General features: G+C 38.3%; 1 protein-coding gene across 1 annotated transcript in view; it reads right to left on the bottom strand.

Annotated features, from left to right (window-relative positions):
- The window catches only part of SPATA48 (spermatogenesis associated 48), a 32997-nt gene that overhangs the window by 5152 nt on the left and 3793 nt on the right, over positions 1–24052 (bottom strand). The window contains 3 exon segments of the mRNA XM_032106511.1: positions 9763–9844; positions 10114–10221; positions 20180–20365. Of these exon segments, the coding sequence (XP_031962402.1) occupies positions 9763–9844; positions 10114–10221; positions 20180–20365 (376 nt within the window).

Raw genomic sequence — 24052 nt, 5'->3', positions numbered from 1 at the left:
CATCTGGCTTATGTATGCACATTATCAGGTAACTGTGCAAGATCTGAAGCAAATTTCTGCAATTTTGTCTATGTGAGCTAATTAAACGCCACTGGAGACTGTTCCTGGCTATACAACAGGACCAGCTCTACCATTCGATTTTTAGCCTTCATGCTATATTTGCTTCATGCTAAACAGCATTCTTCTTCACACACTGAAAAATATCTCAGACATAAATTTCAAAATTGGCAGAAACTATCAATTCTTCTTATCTGTGGCACCCTTGCTTTGGAGTCTTGTCAACAGTATGGATATTTGCCATTCTTGACCCAAGTGCCATCAAATGGCTCTTGATGTATTTTAATTCAGCAGTATGGTCACAGCCTCAGTGTCTAGGCAACTTTCAGGCCAAAGTAGCAGCCTCAGGATGTGCTGGAAGTTGTGCAGCTTCATGCATATCGTGGGGAGGAGAATTAACCTCAGGCTTTTATCTGAATAATTAAATCCCATCTGATTTCTGGTTTAGGCATATATTGCCTTCCTTGCACTGAATCTTTAGCCATTGGAAAGCTGCAGCCTGATTTACATAGCACTGAAGTCATTGGACATTGTCATTAAAGCTTTTCTTTTTAATCACTTGCATTTGTGTTGTGGCTTGCCTTCTACAAAATCTTCAGTAATTTCAATCATTTCTCCTTTATTCTTTAATTATTTTAAGTGTAAATTAATTTGATCTACAGCCTGCTGGTTTTGTCATTATCTGAGATGTGTACATACTAGAATATTTACTCTTTCAAACTGATAGTGGCTAATACAATTATATGCTTTTTTTCACTGATATCTAATCTGTTAATTAACTGGAAAATATTTTGATTGGGGTGACTGCTTACCCAAATTATTTAATTGTTTCATGCAAGGCTGTCAGAAAAAAAAATGTAAATGAGCCTAGGAAGTTCTATGAGATTTCACAGTAATAGGTCTTCAGGTTAGTGTTAGAATTAGACAGAGAAATAGCAAGAGCAACTTGGAGCCTGTGGGAAAAGAAACTAGCTCACATTTTAATTTCAATAAAAATAATAGGAGGCGCACTTAGGTTTTGTCTATCCCTTTTCCTCCTTGATATTATTACTTTTTTTACAAAGCAAGGATCTCTTATCCTGTACTAAAGGAGTGTGTGTGTAGCAGACAAAGGTTAAGAGAACTGAGAGCATGATGTAGGTAAATTGGAAATTAGGTCTGTACCTGGTTAACTGAACAGGACTTTTTTCTGATCTTGGGTAGGCTTTTTATCTTGAATTGACTGGCTGTGACTGGTGAACTGAACATGACAGAAAGCTGTAAGGAGTGTTTTCAGCTGAGAGCTTTACTTTTACTTCATGCAGAATACACTGGACATTCTTTCTTTGAAAATATAGAGGTCCTGTAAGAAACTTGGTTCAGTTTTTAAGGAGAAAGTCTAAGAATAATTTTTCAACTTAAAGTAGTGGATTCACTGAATACTCAAAGGCTCTTGTTGAAGGAAATTAATGGGTTTAATAAATGCATTCTTACTTTATTGAAAAACTGCAATATTTATTGAATAAGTGCAGTATTTGCACATTAGATTTCATACCAGAAATGAAACAGTTAACTAGCTTAAGTGATGTTGAGGGAGTGCTCTACGGGGTTTTTAGAGGACATAAATATCAATGAGAAGGTTTATACTACAGGATTCAGCAAGGCTATGCTGTTCTAAAACTGAGAGCCAGCAATAAGCTGAGAGACATTCATTGTTTATTCCAGTTCTGAGAATGCTGGAGTTCATGACAAAATCCTAAGGTAATGAGTGTACATGTAATTTACACATACAGGTTTGTTTCATGCAGGATGACAACAAGGAGCCATACAATGCCTTTTATCTGAAGATGGAAGCTGATTATTATCTTTTTAATGGCAGCAGATATCTCTATCTATAAATAAGATAGATATGGATACATACTGCCAAGAGGCTTGCAGCATAAACAGGAGCACCTCTCATGACATTCCAGTGTGACCAGCTGCTGAATCAGTGATGCTCCAAAGTTGCCCTCGCAGGCTAGCAAAACTACCAGTCAGTGGAATGGGGATGCCTAAAGGCCTTCGACTTTTAGGGCCTATATGTGATAAACTTACTATGTATGCTCATTTCTAGACTAAGTAATTAGGACAGAGCAGCTGCAATGGTTTTGTCTGGTTCCATAAGCAACTACACTTAGGTTTGCTTCCTATTTCTCTGAGAAGCCCCCAATGAAAATCACATTTTGTAAATGAGGGATGATTTGGGCACTTACTTCCCTTCTCAGCCTTTACAGACTATTTCCTAAGGCTGCTCTCAGAGCTGGTGTTTTTCAGAGAAGATATGAGGCAAGGTCTTGACTTACCACCATTAAATGTCACACGCTGGTATTTGCACAAGAAGGGGTGAAGGAGTGTCCTCAATCCTTACTGCAAAGCCAGCAATTACATGTTCTAAGTGCAAATGGACATGGAGGAGGGGATAAGCAGCCATCCTGTCTCAGTGCTCAGGTCAGTGTTGTGGGAGTAATCTCCTCTGGGAGGGCTTGATACATACTTTGAAGGGCTGCTTTGTGTTTCTGCACACTGAGGAAAACATAGACTCCTGTTCTAAAGTGTAAGTCAGGCCTCTTGAGTCCCACATTGCTGGGGAGGCAGAAAAGACAGCAAGGGCTAAGAGATGCTGAGACCCAAAACAAGGAGATTTTAGCCACCAGTGAAGGGGAATACTCCAATTAAACGTTGTTTTCTCCTCTGCTTTGCCAGGCATCGCCATGTAAATCATACTCAATGTCTCAATTTCTAAAAGCAACACGAATTCTCTACTTGCTTACGATATTTTTCTGGTTTTAATTGCACTTTATCAAATAAAAGAGGCTCCCATCTACAGTAAAACAAAACAAAGTTTCCAGTTATCAAATGCATTTGGTTTCTGACTTCTCTATAAGCATCATATTTTCTCCAGTCATTTTCAAGATTTCAGGGTAGGATCACCACTGCCTCTTATATTATTTTCCTACCATGAAGTTGTTTATGTGTATTGTTTATCCAACAGACATTTCTCTTTCACTTGGTATATTCATTACTAAATAATTCTGTGAGAAGATACAGGCCACTGATTTTTTGCAATTTGCATCCCCATACTCTAAGCTATGTTGAAAGCAAAGCTTTTTCGTCCTCTTGCTTTGGAAGTACATTAATATTTCTATGACCTTTACTAGATGGCAGATGAGAAGCATTAGGAATAAAATAACAAACAAACCAAAGGAAACCAATTTTTTAAAATGTGTATTTCTGAAAGAAGCAAGAGGAAAAAGAATCTAGTCTAAAAAATATGAACTTTAGCTGGAGTCATGATAATTGCTCTATTGTACCTATTTTTCCATATCAAAATTCTTCTTTATGATCAATCCACTCAGCATAATGCATAAATGTATTTGAAAGGGTTTAGTAGCTATGCATACAAAAGTATATAGATACTATTTAGAGATATTTAGAAAGAAATAGAATAGTTTAAGTCATGATTATTTACTGTGCACATCAAATTAAAAGCATGGTCACTATACCAACGACCACTTTACACAAAACAACTTCAAGTCATTTAACTTCCAAAGCCTCCTGGTTATAAAGAGAAATTCTGTGAAACAAGATGCAAATGTAGTGACTTGTGCATGGTGTAAATTCTCTGCTTTAGAGGACTATACTTTCAGAAAGCTTTAGACAACTGTAGGAGGAAAATCAACTAAATTCTACCCAGGAAACCATTTCTCTCACAGCAGCATTGTTTTTCAGTGGTTTGACTACACACCGGAAGCCAACTCTGTTCCTGTTCGTCTAGCTGTCGATTTTTGGATCTGTTCTCAAAGGAACAGTTCCAAAAATCATTGCTAGTGACTTGAAATTTGACTGCTTTATGAACCCCACAAGCAGATTAACACCACCTATTCAGCAAGGCATTTAACACATGGAAAGCAAAAGTTGCCCATGAACTAAAGTATTTGTTCACTGGTTTCCACTTGAGGGAAAACAGGTTATTTAATAACAACTGTCTTTCATAAAATTTCTAACATATACTTTATATCATATGCTATTGCATCAAGTGAAAGGATATTCGGGGCAGGGGAGGAGGTGTGGGTTAGTTCTCTTTAGGGTAGTGCGGAAGAGTCAGAAAATTTTGAAATAGCAGTAACCAGATCATCATACCATCAATCACATGAATCTAGAAGGGTTCAGATTAAATCAACTGGTACTAGTTACAGGATGGACATGGTGGCAGGAATCCCCTTCCATCCTTACTATCAAGAGTAATGCCATTGCATCCAGTAGAATTGGGCTAGACCTTATTTTGAGCGTGTCGCATACCTATTTTTTAATTACTACTTTTTAAGTTCTTCTACATGAAAATTTTCCCTCCTTGAGATTTCATTTTAGGGAAAAAAAATAGATTTTTGTAATCATAAGAACTTCTTAATGGGAAGCAAGTGTTTGAAAATATGATTATTGTTGTTTTATTTTATTTTAGGTGAAATTTTGGATACCCATTTCCCTTGCACTTGGTCTTTAAGTCCTAGAGATTGTTATTCTTTACTCAAACTTTCAGAGAAATGGAAAGTAACTAGAAACCAACTTTAAAAATGCTTTTCCTCCTCATTGTTTAGTTCTGTTTTTTTCTTAATAAATGTTATCAGATTGATCCACCAGTATGAAGAAGTGTACAACATCCTTATATTTTTTCACAATTTGGATTTATCTAGAGGATTTCTAAGACACAACCATCCCTCATTAGAGCCAGAGATTCTGGCTCTTAAGCAATCTGTAAAGTTAGAGGAAACTATGCTGAGTTATCCCACTGAGAACCCACCTATTTAAAATATAGCTCCCATATTCTTAGATTACCATGCATTAATTATGCCATGTGTTAAATATTTTTATACATAAAGCAACCAATCCGAACTTACTTGAGCAATGGCATCTGTCTTTGCAGTCAACGTTCTCAGCCCGCTGCTGGTTTAAAATGTAATCTGTTTTCATCTGCTAGTTTGAATGGAATTTAAGCTTCTGTTCAAGATATAGCAGTGATACTGCATTGCATTGCACAAAGAGAACTTCTACCTTTGTACCTAATGTCACATCTCTCTTTGCACTACACAACTGGGGCTCTGAAAGATTTCATTGGAATCTTTCTCAAGCATAGAACAACATAGCCTTTGTAACCAGTAGCAAATCTGCAAATATTTTTACATGGTGCATAATAATTTGGTAGGACATAATAAGCCAAATTTGCAGAAGTGGCTCTTTTCATCTGAAATATTCACTGGCTTGTATACGTGTGTAGCTCCAAGTAGACAAGAAAAAAAAGCAAAAGCCAGTTGCAACCTTCCTCTACATCTACATATGATTTCATTTTGCACATGTATAGGTATAAATTTAATGTATACAGAGAAAGTGATTGCATGAAAGCTTCTCTTAAAAAAACTGGGACTGCTGATTTGTGCACATGGAAAATACTGAAAGCTAGAAGTGTAGTAGTTTCTGTGTAGGTCAGACATTTCAAGCATTGGTATCTTTCTGCCCCACTTTGGGAAAAACAGCCTGCTATAGTCTTATTAGGAGAAATGGTATACCCTAGCGTCTTGCTTAGCTGTCATCTTTACATTCCCTAGGGGCTTGTATATCCTCTGTGACTGAGATTTGCACAGCAATGACAGGGATTTGGAGGCTTAGTTCCCATTATTGTTGCTGAAGATCTAATCCCTTTGTTAAGGGATGTTAGTTTTTTCTGAGGATTTTGTGTCTTTTGGCTCTGTGGTTTATTTTCCCTACCTTTCAATATTTCCAATAAGTCTTCAGTCTACTCTTGAAAGGGTCTTTCACCATTGGTGCACTTTGTAATCCTTCACAGAAAGCCCTTAAGTGGCTGCGAAAAAGCTACTTCTTACAAACATTTTGACACATGTACGTGCCTTAAAAGCCTGGAGAGGGCTATACTGGAGAAAAGGAAGCATTAGAGGTAACAGAGTAGGAATATAGAGTATTCAGATAATACCAGAGACCTCAGGACAAAATTCTGAGGAATCTGCAAGGCTGTCCATATTAGAATAACTATTTGGACTATTTTGGCACCTGGAGCACAGTAGAACTTCCTGACTGACAAATTTGCATTTGATCTTCTCTTTCTCTGGCATTCTCCTTCCTCATATTGTCTACACCAACACCAGAAAATAAACAGTAGAGGTCCTCTATTTGCTCTGTCTAGATTTTCCCTATTCAGATTAAGCATAAAATAATTTAAGCATGGGTGTAAGGCACACAGTCTTAATTAGCCTCCAAAGCAGGGAACGTAACATGGCTCCTTTTATTCACTACACACATAAAGCCAGTAGAGGTAAAGGTTAAAATCTCATTCTGTGACATTTAAGCACCTTTGAAAGGCACAATCAGAATAGCTTGAGAAGGGCTGCTGCCCTGTAATGATTTCATAGTTGATAATACATTCACATATGTGTGTCCAGGTTTGTGTGTCTGTGTACACAAAATGTTTTTGTCAATGTATGGAACAGCTACAGCATCATTATCAACCTTACTTAACAAAGCAATCTAGTACAGACAAGTTTCAAGACTTTGAATTACGTCTCTTCTTGTTCTTAATATGGTTTTAACTGTCAGTGTTGGTAAGTCATAAATATGAGAATAATGCAATAAGGACTACCACAAATACATACTTCTGTATTATTTTTTGTTCCGTATTTAAAGTGTCTGCACATCTTCATACATTTCCTTCCTCCTCACTGTCAGACAGCGAGGCTCGCAGTTATCCAGGTAAAAAGGACTGACGTTTTCTAAATTATAATAGTTTTTTATTCTGCCTTGAAAGAAATCTGAGGACCAACTGGAGTTGAGAAGAAAGTCCTTGGTGCTTATACGAGTCAAATTCCATGTTTTTCTATGTATCTGCAGTCACATGAAGACAGTAAAAAGACTTCTAAAACAAGTTCTCATATTCCTAAACATTATTTTTCCCTCTCACTGCTTTCTTCACAAACATGCCCATTTGCCACAGAGAATATTAACCATTTGCAATATTCCATAGTATTAGAATCAGCCCCCTTAAGAACAGTGGGGTAAATCTTCCTGAAGAGCTTCTTCAGCCTTTCTTGAGCACGCACACACACACACACACACAGAGCTGTTTCACACCTAACCTGCACAGTACACGTGCAGAACTGTCATGACCATGCCAAATGTTTTCAAGCATGTAAGACCCTGTGGTGCCTGAAGATCATGCTGGAGATTTGGCTTTCAAGCCTTCTAAAAAGACTTTGTTAGCACTGTCACATGTCTGCTTTAGATGCCCAGTTCTCATGGTTGACACAGAACTGACCACAGAGATTTATGTTCCCTCACTCCCCATATAAAAAATATTTTTTGACCTAGAGATACCTTTTGGAATCTTCAAAGCAACTTGCTGAAGAGTGAAACTCTTCTCTCAATAATCAAACGAAATCTAGCACTATATTAGATTAACTCTGGTGAAACCAGTAGATTTTCATGCAACCTAAGGCACAATTGGATTTGTATTTTCCGGGTAGCAATGGACACAAGACAAAACAACACATAAAACATTCCTTCTTATGCAAAAGCTAAGCAAATTTGCCAGAATTCAATTTCTCTAGGGGACTTCAAACATAATTTTCTGTCTTCACCTTGAGATTACCTGCCTGGAAATAAAAATACAGTAAAAATGTATCAATAAAGCTTGACATATAAAAACGCTACTCATATTCAAAGATGAAAAAAAACTTATTTCTACTGTTTCATGTCCTATACAATCCTGTTGACTTCAGAGTGCTTGACACTGGTGTACAGGATTTTGCTGCATGTCCTGTGAGAGCACTGTGCAATAGAAATACAGTGCAGAAGTGGTTGCATGCTGCCTGGTCTATCTGACATTGCTGATACTTTTGACAGGAATATTTATTAGATCAGGTTAGCAGTAGACAAGAGACTCCCTTTGATACCTGTAGTTGTCTTCAGGACACTGACCATATGATGTAGACAGCAGCTATAAACATCCACCACATGCAATCGCTACTTTCTGAGAAATTATTACAATCATTGCTTGAGAATGAGCAAAGAGACAAAAAAAGGGGCCACCATTGCAAAAATGGTGAGGATGGGATCACGTCCTACATCAAAAGCACATGGAGGCAAATGTCTGACTCCAAATTACAGGAATAATTTCTCTTCTCTTCACCCCTCCACTATAGTCTAGCTTGACCTGTGACCCCTGAAATCAGTGGGAATTTTTATAATTTATTTTATAAAGGGAAGGAATCAAATGTTAAGCATCTCTCTTTTATGGGCATCAGTAACTAATGTTGAGGGGAGATTCTCAGCATCCATCATAGTTTTATATAGCAGTTTCATGAAGGACTAGAACCTTCCATCTTAGCTCAGTGAACACTAACAAGTAAGACCATAGAACTATTATAGTTTTGCTATCAGAGATACACCTCCTCAGGGAAATGTACCATACACCTCAGGCAAAGGGTGGCAAAACCTGCTCTGCAATCTCTGGATATGATTATGCTTGCTAGTTTATTTCTACACAACCTTCTTCGAAAATGTCAGGAGATTCTGTCCTAGTTCTGGAAAGTGTCCATTAGCACAGCATGAGGACCCTGTTCTTGCTATCCACTAAAAATGAAGAAAATTCCTCCACTGTGAACTGCACCCACAGTGATATCTGTGTAAAGTAAAAGGAAGTAACTGATGTGTTTTCTTCATATCACAGTGGCACCTGTCATTTTTGCTCTTGAATTTTGGTACCTGAATGAAGTGTCTCAATGATTTTTGCTAAGATGCCTTTGCCTGTTTTATTTGTCTGTGACATTTCCAAGCATATTAGTGTTGCATCAGGTTGCTTTGAGTTCAGCTTTATTAGACTGTGGGGACTCAGGACTTTGTTGCATCTTTCCATTCCCTGTCAACAGCAGCCCATGACTACAGGTGACTGCCTATTTTCCGAGTATAACCACAAGAGAAAAAGAGCAGAGGTGACTGGATGGAGGGCAGCAGAAAAGTAAGTCAGTCAGGGCATTCATCAGAATGGTGAAACTCTTGACAAGGTGAATTCTTAAAAAGCCATGCAGCTCCTTAAATCTCCTCGAGCCTTTTCTTCATACTTTTCACTGACAGTGCTGAAAAAGAATGTGTTGTGTTGTGAACAGAATGCTAAGGCCAATTAAAAGTTCAATGAGAAGATAAATTTCTAAGAAAACTCAGGATAGTGTCACCATATCCTAGATCATTACAGATAACAAGAAAGCAGAATCTAAAGCACAAAATCCTAAAGGAGAGAGGTGAAACAAAGTTACTAAGCTGTTTTGAAGCTACTGTGAGAAAGGCTAGGTTAGTCCTTTGCCAGCATCAGAAGCTCTTCATGCTAACAAAAGGAAAAGGATTTTTCAGCAGTCTTGAAGTGTCCAGGTCTTTTGAAATCAACAAGTTAGACATCTAAATACTTATATTGGCCCACAGTTTTAACCAGCCTTGTATGGAAGAGCAAGAGAGAATAAAGATGACTAATTCACTTCATGAGGCAGCCATGACAGTGATGGGGAGCTATGATGATTTCATGGTCACAGGGTCCCAGGCTGCATCAGTCTGCTGGCATGGCATGACTTTGCTTCTCACTGCCTTTTAAGTCAACCCAGCCATTTTTAACAACCATTTTTTCATAGCAAATACCTGTTTCATAAGTCTGCCAAGACTAACTGAGAAACTCCGCATAGCTTTCTTTTGGGAATTGATAACTTTGACATTCATGGGCCTTTTTGAAAAAACAGAGAGATTTGCCATTAAAAAAAAAGGTCACCTCCCCAACACATAACTTACCACGTTCCAGAAAATTCTAAAACCTCAAAAGGACTTCAGATATGCATGATAATAATGTGGTGGGATCCAACCCCAACTGTTCTGTATTTTTTAAGCCAATAAAATGTCATGTCTTACATTTAATTGTTCTTTAACTAAATAAATGCAATTACAATTTTTCCTGTAATTTTTCTGAACAAGCTGAGAAATATAACTCATACCTACCCATGCATTCCTGCAATTACTGGTGGGGCTGTTGATGGAAGATTAGAATTTGCCGGGTGAGTTGCTAACCAATGAACCTTGCCAGTGTATCTAGGAATATTTGGAGTGCTAAAGGAAACAGTTAAAAGGTGGATGGGGGTGGAGAAAGGGTAAACTAAATGACTATAGGATTGAAATTTGACTTATAGGTAAGTACTAGAAAGAATAGGGTTTTTCAAAGATGGATGGGGTAAAATCTCTTCATAATAAAATGAGAAGTTCTTAGAATGTATAAACTGTCATAGCTTCTTTAAGGTCAGGGAAACAACTTTATGATGATCTAGCTGATGATTTGGGCCAAAATCTCTGGTTAGACATTGTAAAGGTGAGCTCTTTAGAGACTTTTTTTTCAATTTGTTTAGGTTTAGTATCTGTATGATATTCATGATTAGAAGCAACATTTAATCACAAAGAAGAAATGAAGTCAAAGAGTTTGCATAGAGAGCAAAATCAAGGAAGTATTCTTTTAAAATGTTATACAGATTTAGCTCATGTTTAGTTTCCAGCTTCAAATATAGAATTTACATAACAGACTTTAGGGCAACAGGTGTAATTTCTCATGGGCTAAAACATAAGTGATTTCCCAAATTATTCTAAGGTGCTCTAAATTTCCCCTAGAATATATTAAGGGGTAGTATTAACAACGCTGCTTAGACACACCAACTTAAATTCTAGTGTGAGTGCACCAGGGAACTGAGACAGTATGTGCCACATCTTGGAAAACTAAAGCCTTTTGTTAATTCCAATGCTGTTTTAATGTGAAAATGAAAAACAGAGTTCCTTAAAGAGATGGAGTAAAAAAACTACTTATCTGAAGCAGCACAAAGAAAATTTTGATGACAGTTGCTGCAAGAGGAAGCAGAGATGGACAAAATTAAAGGAAAAAATAGGTACTAATATGAATTCAGATAATCCATGAGTATTAGAAATAAAACAATATAAACCCCCAATATAGTACCTTTTTTTTGCAACTCAAAGTTTTTCAGAGAATATCATCAATATTGTTCTGTATTGACATCTCAAAGTAGGACACTGTTGAATTATACAATTATACATAAGACACACATGAATTATACATAAACATCCAGACTGCCCATACACATGGAAATAAAGGCTCACAACAAGCTGTTTCATCTGCTGAATCAACTAAATATTTGGGATTATACACCTTGCCTCCATTAGCCCTTTGCGGGTCTTCACACCATGTAACTGATAAAAGTGCCTCTTTTCAAACAATTTCTGGGGTACTCTTTGTTTCCCCTGTATTCTGTGTAAAATAAACAGTTTCTTCAATTATAAAGTGCATAAATTTACTAGTATCATGCAGCTGATGAGCTCCTTCTCCACAACTAAGTTCAGCACAGGATGCAAAAATGGACACATGTGAGACATGCAGTTTATCAGACTTTGTGTATCTCTGACTTTTGTAGTGGGAAACTTGGCTCTGAAATTCCTCACCAGAATAGCAGAGGTAATAACAAAATGCTGTATCTACCTACCAGAGTTATAACACAGGACCCTGAGTAAACTGTATTTGCCATGGGAGCATTGTACCCACAGTTAGCAGAAGGACCATCTAATTCTCTTAGTTTGGAGTAACCTTGCACTTACCTGTACGTTCATCCACTGCTACACTCCCTGGGCCATGCTCCAGTCTACGACTCTCCAGAGAAGATGGCTTTGTAGAGCCAGTACAGAGATTTTATAGCACTTGGGAAGCTGTTGCCTACAGAGAATCACTAAGTAGTTGGTTGGGCAAGGAACAAATTTGCTCTCTGTCCTGACAGCAGCTGTGCAGGGGCAACAAGTAGGCTTGAAAATCTTTTACGGTTATAGAACATGTTTTCAGAATTGGCCAAAATGGCTTGCATTCAAATTTGCTTTTTCATGTCAAAGTAGACAACTGTTAGGTTACGTGCACATTAGGTGACTGTAGAAAATTCTATCTGTATCTCAAGATCCCCCCAAGGATCCACCAATGGATATTGGGTGGTTGTGACTGTAAGCACATGCATTCATCCAAAACTGAAAATATACATGATGCCACTTTGAAGGACTCAGTAAAACTGTGAACCAGTTTTATTACCCTGGTGATAGGCTACATACCAAGATACATCTCTCACATGTCGTGAAATTCCAGTGATTTCCTTGGAAGTGTATAGGCATCACAAAGAGAAGTAGATGACAACAAGAAGTACAATATTAGCTTGCAACATTTTATAAGTCTATTTGAAGTTAAATTGCTCAATAACTATACAACTGTGAGGTGTCTCATTGATAAAATCTCCTAACCTTTAAAACTTGCAAAAGTAGAAGAAAAGACAAAAGCATCATAAATGGGCAAACATGACCCAAAAGTCGATCTGAGAGATGACCCAAGATGAAGACTTATTCTAGACTGTTTGTTAGAAACGACTGACAGAAGTTTTTACGTTCATAATATGTGGGGTGGAAGTGGATCTGAAAAAGAAGAGAAGTGAGCAGAGAGAAGCTAAAGGTACCAGGAAAGTAAGCAAGGTTACACTACAGTAAAGCAGCTGCTCTCCTGGGAACCGGCAGAGAAGATGCAAAACTGTGCTGCGGTTATGTAGGTGATAAAGCAGAAGAAGCTGAGGTTAAAAAAGTACCCCTTTGTGTTTTTGTTTTTTTGGATCATGCTGTCTAGCTCTTGTGTGCTTTCTCTGATGAGCTGCTAACCCGTGTTGAAGAAGAAAACAACTAAGTGCCAGCCTACCACTGGGCAACACACAAAACTACAAAACTCCTCAGTGGTTATGCTGCCGTCATCAAGCTTTCTTTCTGTAACCATGACATCTTTCTTGTTCTTACACTTCCTTGTTATCATCCTAGCAGCTCTTAGGCCCAACAGTAACAAACATATAGTGCTGATAGTTTAATCTGTGCAGACACTAAGATTTTTCGAGTGAATTGTACTGATTCTGAGTGCCTCTGCTTTGTATGTCCAAAGAATCGCTGAGGTTGGAAAGGACCTCTAAGAATCATCAAGTTCATTGTTAACCCAGGACTTCCAAGCCCACCACTAAACCGTGTCCCCATGTGCCACATCTACACATCTTTCAAATGCCTCCAGGGATGGTGACTCCACCACTGCCCTGGGTGGCCATTTTGTCTTGTCCTATTGCTTGTTACCTGGGAGAAGAGACTGACCCCGACGTGGCTTTTGGGTAGCTGTAGAGAGTCATAAGGTCCCCCCTGAGCCTCGTTTTCTCCAGGCTAAACAACTCCATCTCCCTCAGCTGCTCCTCATTAGACTTGGTGCTCCAGACCATTCACCAGCTCCGTTGCCCTTCTCTGGACATGCTCCAGCACCTCAATGTCCTCATGTAGTGAGGGGTACAGAACTGGACAGTGGATTTGCGGTGCAGCCTCACAATATTGAGATATCTTTGTAGATTTTTATTTCCTGGTAATGTTCAGGAAGATCAGTGTGGACTTAATTTAGGAGGCCCTCCATACTGATATTTAGATCTATTTGAGATGCCTTAAGGTATCTGAGATATTGGCTATAATATATTGTTCAAAAGCAGCAGCTGGAAGGGATGATCTAGAGTGCCTCCAGGGTATTGGATGCCCAGGTTTGCCACGTAAATTCCACATCACCTGTTTATATGGGAGTGAAATCTAGATTCCCCCAAGTAATCTGTAATTATTGAAAACTTGGATCTAGCACTTCAGCTTGAGCAATGGAGGTATCCAAGATTTTTGTGCAAAAATTCTGTCTAGTGAAAGCTACCTGGTAGATTCTTACCTTGCATTTACAAGCAAAGAGTTCCAAACATCTTACTTTCTTATAAACACTCCTGTATAAATGCAATAGAACTAAATCACCATATGAAGTCATTATCTAGCTCTTTTCATTATTGCAATTATAAAATAGGCCTCTCATATCTCACTCACAGCATATAAGGTTTGCAGCCAGCTTCCACCTCAAAATCCCTTCCAGGAAGACTGACATGTAACACGTTTGTGGCCTTCTACATCCCTTTTGCCTCCATGATCCTATTAGTCAAACAGAACAACCTGTGGTAAAAATGCCTAAGGAATGATCCTATGCCAGGCAATTCATGCATACACTCCCTTGTGCTGTAAAAGAATATACTTAAGAATACTTATGAAGACAAAACAACATGCTTTATGCAGAGCAGAGAATGGGACCGACAGCATTCTGAGTTTCATTTCATACCCATCTCCCTCAGCCATCAAAGCAGGATAGGGAATGGGTACTTATAAATGGATTCAGGGTTCCTGAAAGGATAAAACCATCAAAATGGCAAGTCCCCAAAATATTTTGAATCATGTTGAACTGGAAAATTTTGTTTCTACCATTTCCAACAATTTTTTTCTTCTTTCAAATTTTTCAGTCCCCCTTTGTAGTATGGGGTAATATTTTTCAGACACAATGAAGCATTTCAAGCCAGCAATAAAACCTCATTTGGAAAATGTCAAAGTAGGATATTTCAACACACACTTCCCTCCACAACCCCATGAATGAGTCAAACTGGAGAACCACTAAACAGGCATACATGGTAGACAAGCTGTCAGTTTCTGAAGAAAGAATACTTCGTGAGAAAGCTCTTTGGCAGCCCATGGAAATGACTGTGTAAGGTGAAAGACAGCAGAGGGTCCTGTTCCCAGTTATTTGTGGCCTGTGAGGTTTCTGTTAACTTGAATTTACAAGGGAATCATGCACGCAGTCAGTTGGAAAATGACTACACTGAAGAAATATGCGAAGTCACTACAGATATACTGTGATAGTAGCATTTTGCTCAACGTGCTTGAGAAACCATGAATAAAGGGTGGTTTCAGAGAATAGCTCTGTGCAAGAACTGCAGGACTTGAAGCAGTTAGGACTTTGTCTTCCTAGAAACTGCATGTTCCCCATTTCAATTGAGTGGTTTTGATCAGATCCTGTTGTCTTCCTCATACACACAACCCCTCTGGCCTTGGACAGGTCACTGTAGCCTTGTCAGTATGAATCTGTCAAAAACCAATATTGTAACTTATTTTACCAGTGTTCTGGCAATGCATTAGTTGATGTTTCAAAAGTGCTACTGAGTAACTCTTCGCAAGAATGCACATGCATTGTGTAAGCACTGCCCTCTACTGTGGACTAGGAACGCTGAGGAATGAGTAGCAAGTTTTGAAAAGCCGACGACTGTCAAAATTTTTACTCAATTGTTGAGGAAGAGGCTTTTATTGTGAAACAAGAAAACATAATCACTGTCCTAACTGCTTTTGTCAAGTGTCAGGAGGCAGGTTGCAATAAGCACCACAGTGAAATCAGGACGTTTTTCTGCTGTAATACAAAAGACACGCTAAAGAGAAAAGCACAAGTCAGACATAGGAGATGAACCTGGATTAGTATGAACTGTTGCTTTGTAGTCTGCAATGCACTAAGTGTGCTACTGTTACTGCACTAAGTTCTGCCAGCTCACTAAAGGTGTAAGCAAGCTCTAACAATACCAGGGAGAAGAGTTATTTGTGCCTATCAGACCAGAGCCCTGCCCATGAATGCTACAGAGGAAATCCCCATCACCAGCGTGGGAGGCTTTTTTCCATTGACCCTTAAAACACCTGCAGAATCTAAAATACCACATAGAACATAACCTTTTTTCAGTAGCTTATTGGGGAAGAAGTCAACAACAGAAAAAACTTGGTGGCCATGGGTGAAGTAGAATTATACAAAATAAAATATACAAATAAAGATTTTAAAGAAAAAAAGAACAGAGGATGATTATGTTGGAAATCCATATGATCCAGTAAAAACATTTTATCTACAGTTTTCAGAATTGTTGAGTTCAAAATGCACTTCTGAATAAGAAAGACAATTTTTCAAAGCAGTTGTTAATAACAAGAAACAATGATTTGGGTCATTACTTATTTTCACTTTTTAATAACATGGAACCTCTCAAAAGTACCCAGAGAATTTATCAGTCTGAGCCTTCCTGGAAGTCACTGTAGCTCTGCTGCAAAATTTCCTCTCCTGTGTAACTTACCCAAGGGAGATGAAAACACAATGTTTTTCCAGAATTTGGACTGTCCTCCTCTTTCTTGGTACATATTTGACTTGGAGCAGCAGTTAGACACAGGAGATCAGATTGTGGTGTTTGTGGCCAGATTTTCGCAGGAGCTTAGCGATCAACGTGCACCCAGAATGCGAGTTCTTTCAGAATTCTGGTTTTCATGTGTGGTTGCTGAGCTATTTTTGAAAGCCTGGCTGGCTGCACAAAACATACTCGTTAGCACTCTGTTGCTTACCTACCTAATATATGGGTAGTTATGTGACATATAAAGCCAAATGCTGTATTAATCTCCCACAAATAAACAAATATTACAAGGAAATAATTAATAATCAAACCACTAAGAACAAAGAAAAAATAACCAAGAAAAACAGACACAACCAATTCCGAGTTTAAAGTCTTGTAAAAGAAATCCCAGAGGTCTCAGTTCTGCAAAATATGTGAACAGATTCTCAATCCTATCCCTGTTCAGGAAATCTTGTTAAGCAGATACCTTTAACTCACTGATTCCAATGGAATTTACACTTTGTGGGTTTGAAAAACAAGAATGCAAATACAAGAGAGTTTACAGTCGGCAGACAAGTAGAGAAAGTAGGAAAACAAAACTGAAGAAAAAGAAAATATGCACAAAAAATCGGTACATTTCAAAATACCACAAAAGCCATTAGAGCCACTGGGCAAATGTTATCCATTAAACCTAAAACAATCACACAAGCAACACACATTGAAAATTTAAAAAAAGCATCAATACATTCAACTTGGAACCTCATTCATTAGTGGTGTAAAAAGAAAAGATTCAAGCCTACACCATGTGTGTTCTGACAATGTAGTCCACTCAGCGAAGCACTGAGCTGTAAATTGAGGTCATAAGTTTCATAAAAAAATTTATAAGATCTGTTGGTGAAAGAGGACTGCATCAGAGAGAGATTTTCACAGTGCTCTTTCACAACAGCTTCCTAATTTTTTGACTATCACTTTCTAAAAAAAAGTTATTTCTATGTTACCCTTGGCAAAGAAATGGTAGAAGATTCCAGCCTTTAGGCATACATTGCAACATATCTGGGGATGAAAGAGAGCAACAAGCTCATTCTAAAGCAAATTCAGGAGTGCATATACAAACCATGGATATTAAGAATGATCCTACATTCCAGGGATGCAACAGACCTCAAGAGATTATGCCATTCATGACCTTCTCCAAAGACAGGTTTTAACGAAAGCCTGGAAGAAAATGAGAAAAACTGAATTATGATCCAGGATTTTTGGTCAAGTGCAAAGATGAAGAGTCTGATCTGAATAGTACATCCATAGCTCTCTTTGGGCAATTCTCACTGATCATCCTAGACTGCCACCAGATTACAAACATAGTTATTAAAAAATTCATATTAATAAATTTAGCACTTCTAGGTGAATCACAACATTTATGACATGGCTTTTTACATGTGCTGAAGGCTCCCATACATATTCCATGTCTGAACCACTGAGAAAAATGGGATAACACATGACTAAGATTCCTAATTTTTCACTTGCCTTTCAGCCAAATTTTTAAGAACTATGACCACCACTGTGTCCTAATTAATATTATATGAAACCGAGTTTGAGCACAGCACCGTTTTAAAGACAAGAGTCGAGTTAAAAAAATAGCACATGTTTGGGCTCAGGATATATGAAGTTTCATTCCTAACTATGCTACAGATTCCCAATGGGAATTTGGTGAATGACCTTATCACACTGCACCTGGATTTATGTCTGTAAAGCTTCCAAATTGCATCGTAAGAACTTCAGAATACTATCTAGAGTGCTGGATATATGCACAGCAGCTCTTCACAATGCTGATCTTATATTAGGGGCTTTTAGGCTCAAATACAGCACAGGTCAAGACTTTTATCTTTTTTCTAATTCCTTAAGAAAAAAAGAAGAAAAACAGAAGATGGTTTCCTGTTCTGCCAAAAGGAAGAGAGGGTGGGTGCAAGGCTAACATACAAAACATGCCCAGGTTCACCACTCTTCCTGTTTGTCTCTGCAGCTACATGACAGATGACTCTTAGTTACTTTCACCTTTGCTAATAATTTGAATGGCAACCACTTTCTTGCATGCTTTGGGGAAGAACAGTGTCTCACTCTGGAGTAATGCCCGGGCACTGATGCTGTTGCCCAAGTGCTACAGGCAGGAAGTGCAGCTGCTGCTCCATGAGAGTGAAAGTAACTATTTACAAAGAGATTTTTACACTTTATAGTTACAAATCATATTTAGGCTTCTCAATCCAAAGTATGTATCTGACTTTTCAAGGATTTTGGTGTGAGTTTAAAGGCCATTATACCTTTACATATCTTTCCGAAACTACTGTCAAACACACAAAGTGAGAAAAACAAATTATAGGCCAAGTTTTATGCCTTCTGACTTTCTTCTTTCTTCTTCTCAAAATCATAGCAACCTTGATGCCTGACAGTCATGGACAGACAATAAGTGTGAAAAACTTAATAAAATTTTCCAGATGGAATTGAGTTTTTCACAATTGACTTTTTGAGCTTTGAGATGTAAGAATCTTTTAAATCTCAGAGATCTGGATCTCCTTGTTGCCAGAAATCAATGAAACCCATAGCCTCACTCACTAAAACCCAGAAAAATGAGATGCAGCATTCCAGAGAAGGCAGTACAGAAGCAGTTGCTCAAACTTATAAATCCTCCACATGATGCAAATAGTCCCAGATAGGATGTCTGCCTGCAGCAGAGTGCACACATCTGCATCTCTTCTTCGAAGCTCCACCATAACAGCAGTATAACCTAGCAGAACTAAGGGTTAACAACTCTCTAATTTCACTGCAACTCAGACATCTCTGTTCAGCACTATGTTGTATTTTGTATATGCTGTATTTTGAAAGCACATTCATTTCTCAATAACCATTTTATAATATTTTATGTTATTATTCAAGCAGAAAAGTTAGATGCAGACTCTGAGAAACCAGATCACTTATGCAGAAGGTGGAATAAAACAATCAGAATGGTGCATTATGTCATAAAAGCTTGGCATTAATAGGCTCAGCTGCAGTAATATGAGTCAAATGTGATGACCTTACAATCCTTATTAGCACCTTACTTTGCCTGTGAACCTGCTGCTGTGTGAAGAATGATGTGCTGTTCCCCATACGTGTGACAGCATGTGATGCACTGCAAAAGGATATACATTCACCCTAGAATGGAAGTAAGAAACATAAATTAACAGATCGAAGCTGTAGCTCAGAAATTCCAGCTACTCACAAGGCAGCTCCCAACAACCAGGAATGTTTAGCACATACTCCAACGTAAGTGAGTAAGGCCCAGCATCACGTTTTTTCTTTAGAACAGAGAGGACAAAATTTCTACAGCTTCTGACCCTCCTCTTTACTCAGTGAAATATCCTTTCTGTAGTTTCCTCACAAATGCAAACTGAGCAAGACCATTCCAAGGACACACAGGAAAGGCTGATGCAAAGAGAAATTCTGGTTGAAATAAACAGAACTTTTTTTCCTCTTTTGTTTTATTATTTTAATTCTTACTATTAACCTGTTACTTTTACCATTTTCCTTTCTCAAAAGTTTGCAAATAAACACTTAATATCAGCTCAAGCTACTAAAGACTGGTTTAGGAAAGGCTTAAAGTGAAAACCTTCAAATTTCAAAGTTCGTGATCTAGCTAAAAGTATAGTGTTCCTAATAGCATTCAGGGAACTTTTGCATGCACACTCAAAGGCCATCTAGTGACAAATGTTAACAATCACACCCTTTTAACATGGAAATATTCAAGTCATACTACCCATCAAACATGCAACAGACCTGTTCATTAATACTTAAGAACAGGAAGCATTTGAAGAATGAAAGTATGGTATAGTTTGAAAATAAACACATTTCCATTCTTTTCACCCAAGATCAGATTTTTAACTGTTTTGTCCCCTTTTCGAGAAACAAGAACTCCAGAGGCAGTACCACAACCATGCTAATAAGTGAAACACTCTGCCATGCTTGTGTAGTGAGGCTTTGAAGTTAGCACATGGTTAAGTGGGACAAAGTCTACACTGGCACTGTCTTCAAAATTTACTGCACCAACACAGCAGATAGAAAGTAAATCAAAGATATGTACATTATTCATAAGACAGCTGGTGGAGGCAGCTGAACCGTACACTGCACGCTCCAAAGTTCTAGTTATTTATTAAAATGGTTCACAAGAAAAAACCTCAGAGATGAATGGCCCTGTGTGCTTGGCATGTCCCAAGATGAAAACAATCATCTGCTAAACTTGCAGCACATAGCAAATGACAGCTCTAATACATATGTGCTGAGAGGAGGCTTGGGAAAAAAGGGAAATAAGATAGAAATGTGTCATCTCTCATCCTTTTGGCTATACTTATGATCAGACTGGGATACTCTTACAAAGAGGACATAATAGATTCTGATTTTTAGTTTACAGGTAAAAAGTTGAAGATACCCACAAGCAAAGGAGACTCAGCATATGCTCTCCTTTGGCACCAGAAAATGCCTTAATATTAGATACCATAGTCCAGCTACAATTCTTGTTTCAGAAAATGAGAGAGGAACTGCTTGAGCTTAATCAAAAATGCAGAAAGTTGAAACAACCCAGGGACATCGTACTTACATGTACAAAGGGATATGACAGGTTTGAGAGATTTGTCTTACACTGTTAAAGCCAAAATGGATCAATAATTTTTTTTTTTTTTTTTTGGCCAGACAGAACAGACTGATAGAATATTTATGAGGTCCCAAAAGACAGGTGGTGACAGGTCAAAGTTTTGCTCTTGCAATAATGCAGTGCTCATTTGAATTTGGTAAAAGACCATGGCAAATGATTAGTTTGGCATATATGCTAAATGAACCAGCTCAGCAAGCAGAATCCTATCTTTTAATCTCTTCTGATACTAGGACTTCAGTAAATTTCATAGGACAGCATAAGCAAGCCTTCTTTAAAAATTAACTACTTCCCTTCTTGCAATACTTATTTAATTCAGTTCTTGAGAACTCAGGAAAATTTAACATCAGGTCTGAGTTTCTCTCTTGGTCTGTCCCTGCAAGCAACTCTCACCATCCGCAACTGTATATTCCCTTGAAAGAGCGTCATTCAAGAAACCATGATAGCATTTTCTATCTATCTATCTATCTATCTATCTTGCTTTTCTTCCACCCTGCTGAGGTATCTGTCTCTCCCATTGTATGCCTGACTGTGCCCAGTAACTCACCTACCCACTGAGTTTGCCTGAGAAAACCTTCTGGCTCATGATCTGGAAAGAAGACATGTTCTTATTTCTCTATCCTACTTTAACCAACTTTTCTTTTCTTGTCTCAACTTGGCTCTTGTTTGACCCCTTTTAACACTTCTGTGGCCCTTTACTGGACTCATCCAAAATGCTCCACTCTGAGATAGATTTGAACAGGTGAAATACAGAGTAAATAAAAGACACCAATGCAGAAGTGATTGTTTTGGACAGGCAGCAAAAAAACCCCTTGAGTTTGTGCGTGGGTATGATTACTGTGGTGTTTTCATAAATGTCATGTCTTAACACAAACATCAGATGTACGGAATCATGACAGTCATTCCCTTTACAGGTTTCTTCTGTTCTGCTTTTTATATTTAACTCTCTCACGGGAGAAGCATGCAGAACATATTTTTCATGTATGTATTAACTGAATATCTTAACTTCTATAGTTATAGAATGCTACCAAATTTAGTATTTTGAAATATTTAACTGTACACAGACTTCATAAAGGAAATGTTCAGACAACTCCAGTATTCACAAAACCTGAAATTTACAAATCACCAGATCTCCGGGGAGAGGTAAAAGATCCTGTCTGAAATCTGTCCCAGAAGCCTCCAACAACCTAAAATCATAATTACATGCTCCTTGTAGGAAACATTGGCTAATTAATCTGACTTAATAGTTTTTTCATGCAGCAATCAAAACCAATTGCAGGACTGAATTTTAGTTTATTAAAAATAATAATTATTACAGTTAATAATCACAAGTAAACTAACTTAATGTGAGCCCAGCAGCTGTTTATGCCAAATACAAGATTTTCAGATAACTCTTCCAGATGCTTTCACTTGATTCCTTGGTTACTTATTCAATTTCTCTTTGTATGTGGAAGTTAAATATAACCTATTACCATTATTTCTTGCCTCTCTTTTAGTCTTTTGAAAGAAAAGGCTACTAATGACCCCCTGAAAACTACTTGTAACTAAGCATAAACCCCACCAGTTTGTGTTGGAGAGGACATGCATAATAAGCAACAGAAAAAAACCTAAGTTGTTGAATAAAGAAAGAATCACTCTGCTGTTGGGCAAGTGAAAAGCAAATGCAAAGTGAAATATAACTGTAGGGATGATGAATAATCTAACCCTTAGTGAAACCACCGTTGTTTTGTTCAATGGCACTCAACCTTAACGGGATTATTTCAAGTTTTTTACATTATTTCCAGATAACCTATTAGCTTATTAGGCAGATTGCTATTTCACATGTCATTGTTTTATGAGTATTTAATAGCACATATATTTTTGAGCACACTGTAGGCTATTTTTTCACAGAATCACAGAATAATCTGAGTTGGAAGGGACCCACAAGGATCACTGAGTCCAACTCCTGGCCCTGCACAGGACCATCCTCAGGAGTCACACCCTGTGCCTGAGAGCATTGTCCAAACACTTCTTGAACTGTGTCAGGCTGGTGCTGTGACCACTTCCCTGGGGAGCTGTTCCAGTGCCCAAACACCCTCTGGGTGAAGAACCTTTATCTAATTATCCAACCTAAACCACCCCTGATGCAACTTCCCTGAGGTCCTGTCCCTGGTCACCACAGAGAAGAGATCAGTGTCTGCCACTCCTCTTCCCCTCACACTTTGTAGACTACAATGAGGTCTCCCCTCAGTCTCTTCCAGGCTGAATAGACCAAGTGACCTCAGCTACTCTTCATACATCTTCCCCTCCAGGCTCTTCACCATCTTTGGATGCTCTCCAATAGTTTAATGTCTTTTTTATATTGTGGTGCCCAAAACTGCCCCCAGCACTCGAGGTGAGGCTGCCCCAGTGCAGAGCAGAGCAGGACAATCCCCTCCCTTGCCTGGCTGGTGATGCTGTGCCTGATGCCCCCAGGACACACTTGGCCCTCCTGGCTGCCAGGGCGCTGCTGACTCATGTTCAACTTGCCATTGACCAGGACCCCCATGTCACTTTCCATGGCACTGCTCTCCAGATTCTCATTCCCCAGGCTGTCCGTACAACCAGAGGGCAGAATCCATCACTTCCCCCTTTTGAACTTCATATGGCTGGTGATTGTCCAGCCCTCTAATTTGTCAAGGTCTGAATGTCCTTAAATAGTTCATTTGTTGTTGTTCAAGTTGCACTTTTTTTTTGTTTTACTTTATATGTTGTTGCCTCTGATTAAACTTTCTTCTTTCTCTTTCTACACGCAGGTCAAAAGTTTTAACTCACTAAGTACCTAAGCACTGCCTATGGTAATTTTCTATCATTATTTGAAATGTAGAAGAAGCTGAAATCCTTCCTTGATATACCTCTCACTCAATGTGCTGCTTAACACTGCATTACTCCTCGATGATTACTTCTCCAGAGTAGTGATTACTCCGGAGAAAACGCTACTGCTTCAGCCTTTCAGCAGGAACTCTTCCTGCACAGAGGCTACAGGGAAATTAGTATAATCTGACCACAATTATTTCAGTAAATTCTGCATAAAATTCTTCAACTGAGCCTCTTAAAGAAACAGTAGAAGAAAGATAAGACCTTCACATGGATAAATAATTGGTTAGATGATCAGAGATCAAAGGAAGGGACAAATTATCAGATTTCCAGGTGGATAGAGATC

The sequence above is a fragment of the Corvus moneduloides genome, chromosome 1, assembly GCF_009650955.1.
Source record: "Corvus moneduloides isolate bCorMon1 chromosome 1, bCorMon1.pri, whole genome shotgun sequence".
Taxonomy (NCBI): domain Eukaryota; kingdom Metazoa; phylum Chordata; class Aves; order Passeriformes; family Corvidae; genus Corvus; species Corvus moneduloides.
Note: the sequence above shows the minus strand (reverse complement) of the source record. Positions and strands in the feature narration are given on the sequence as shown.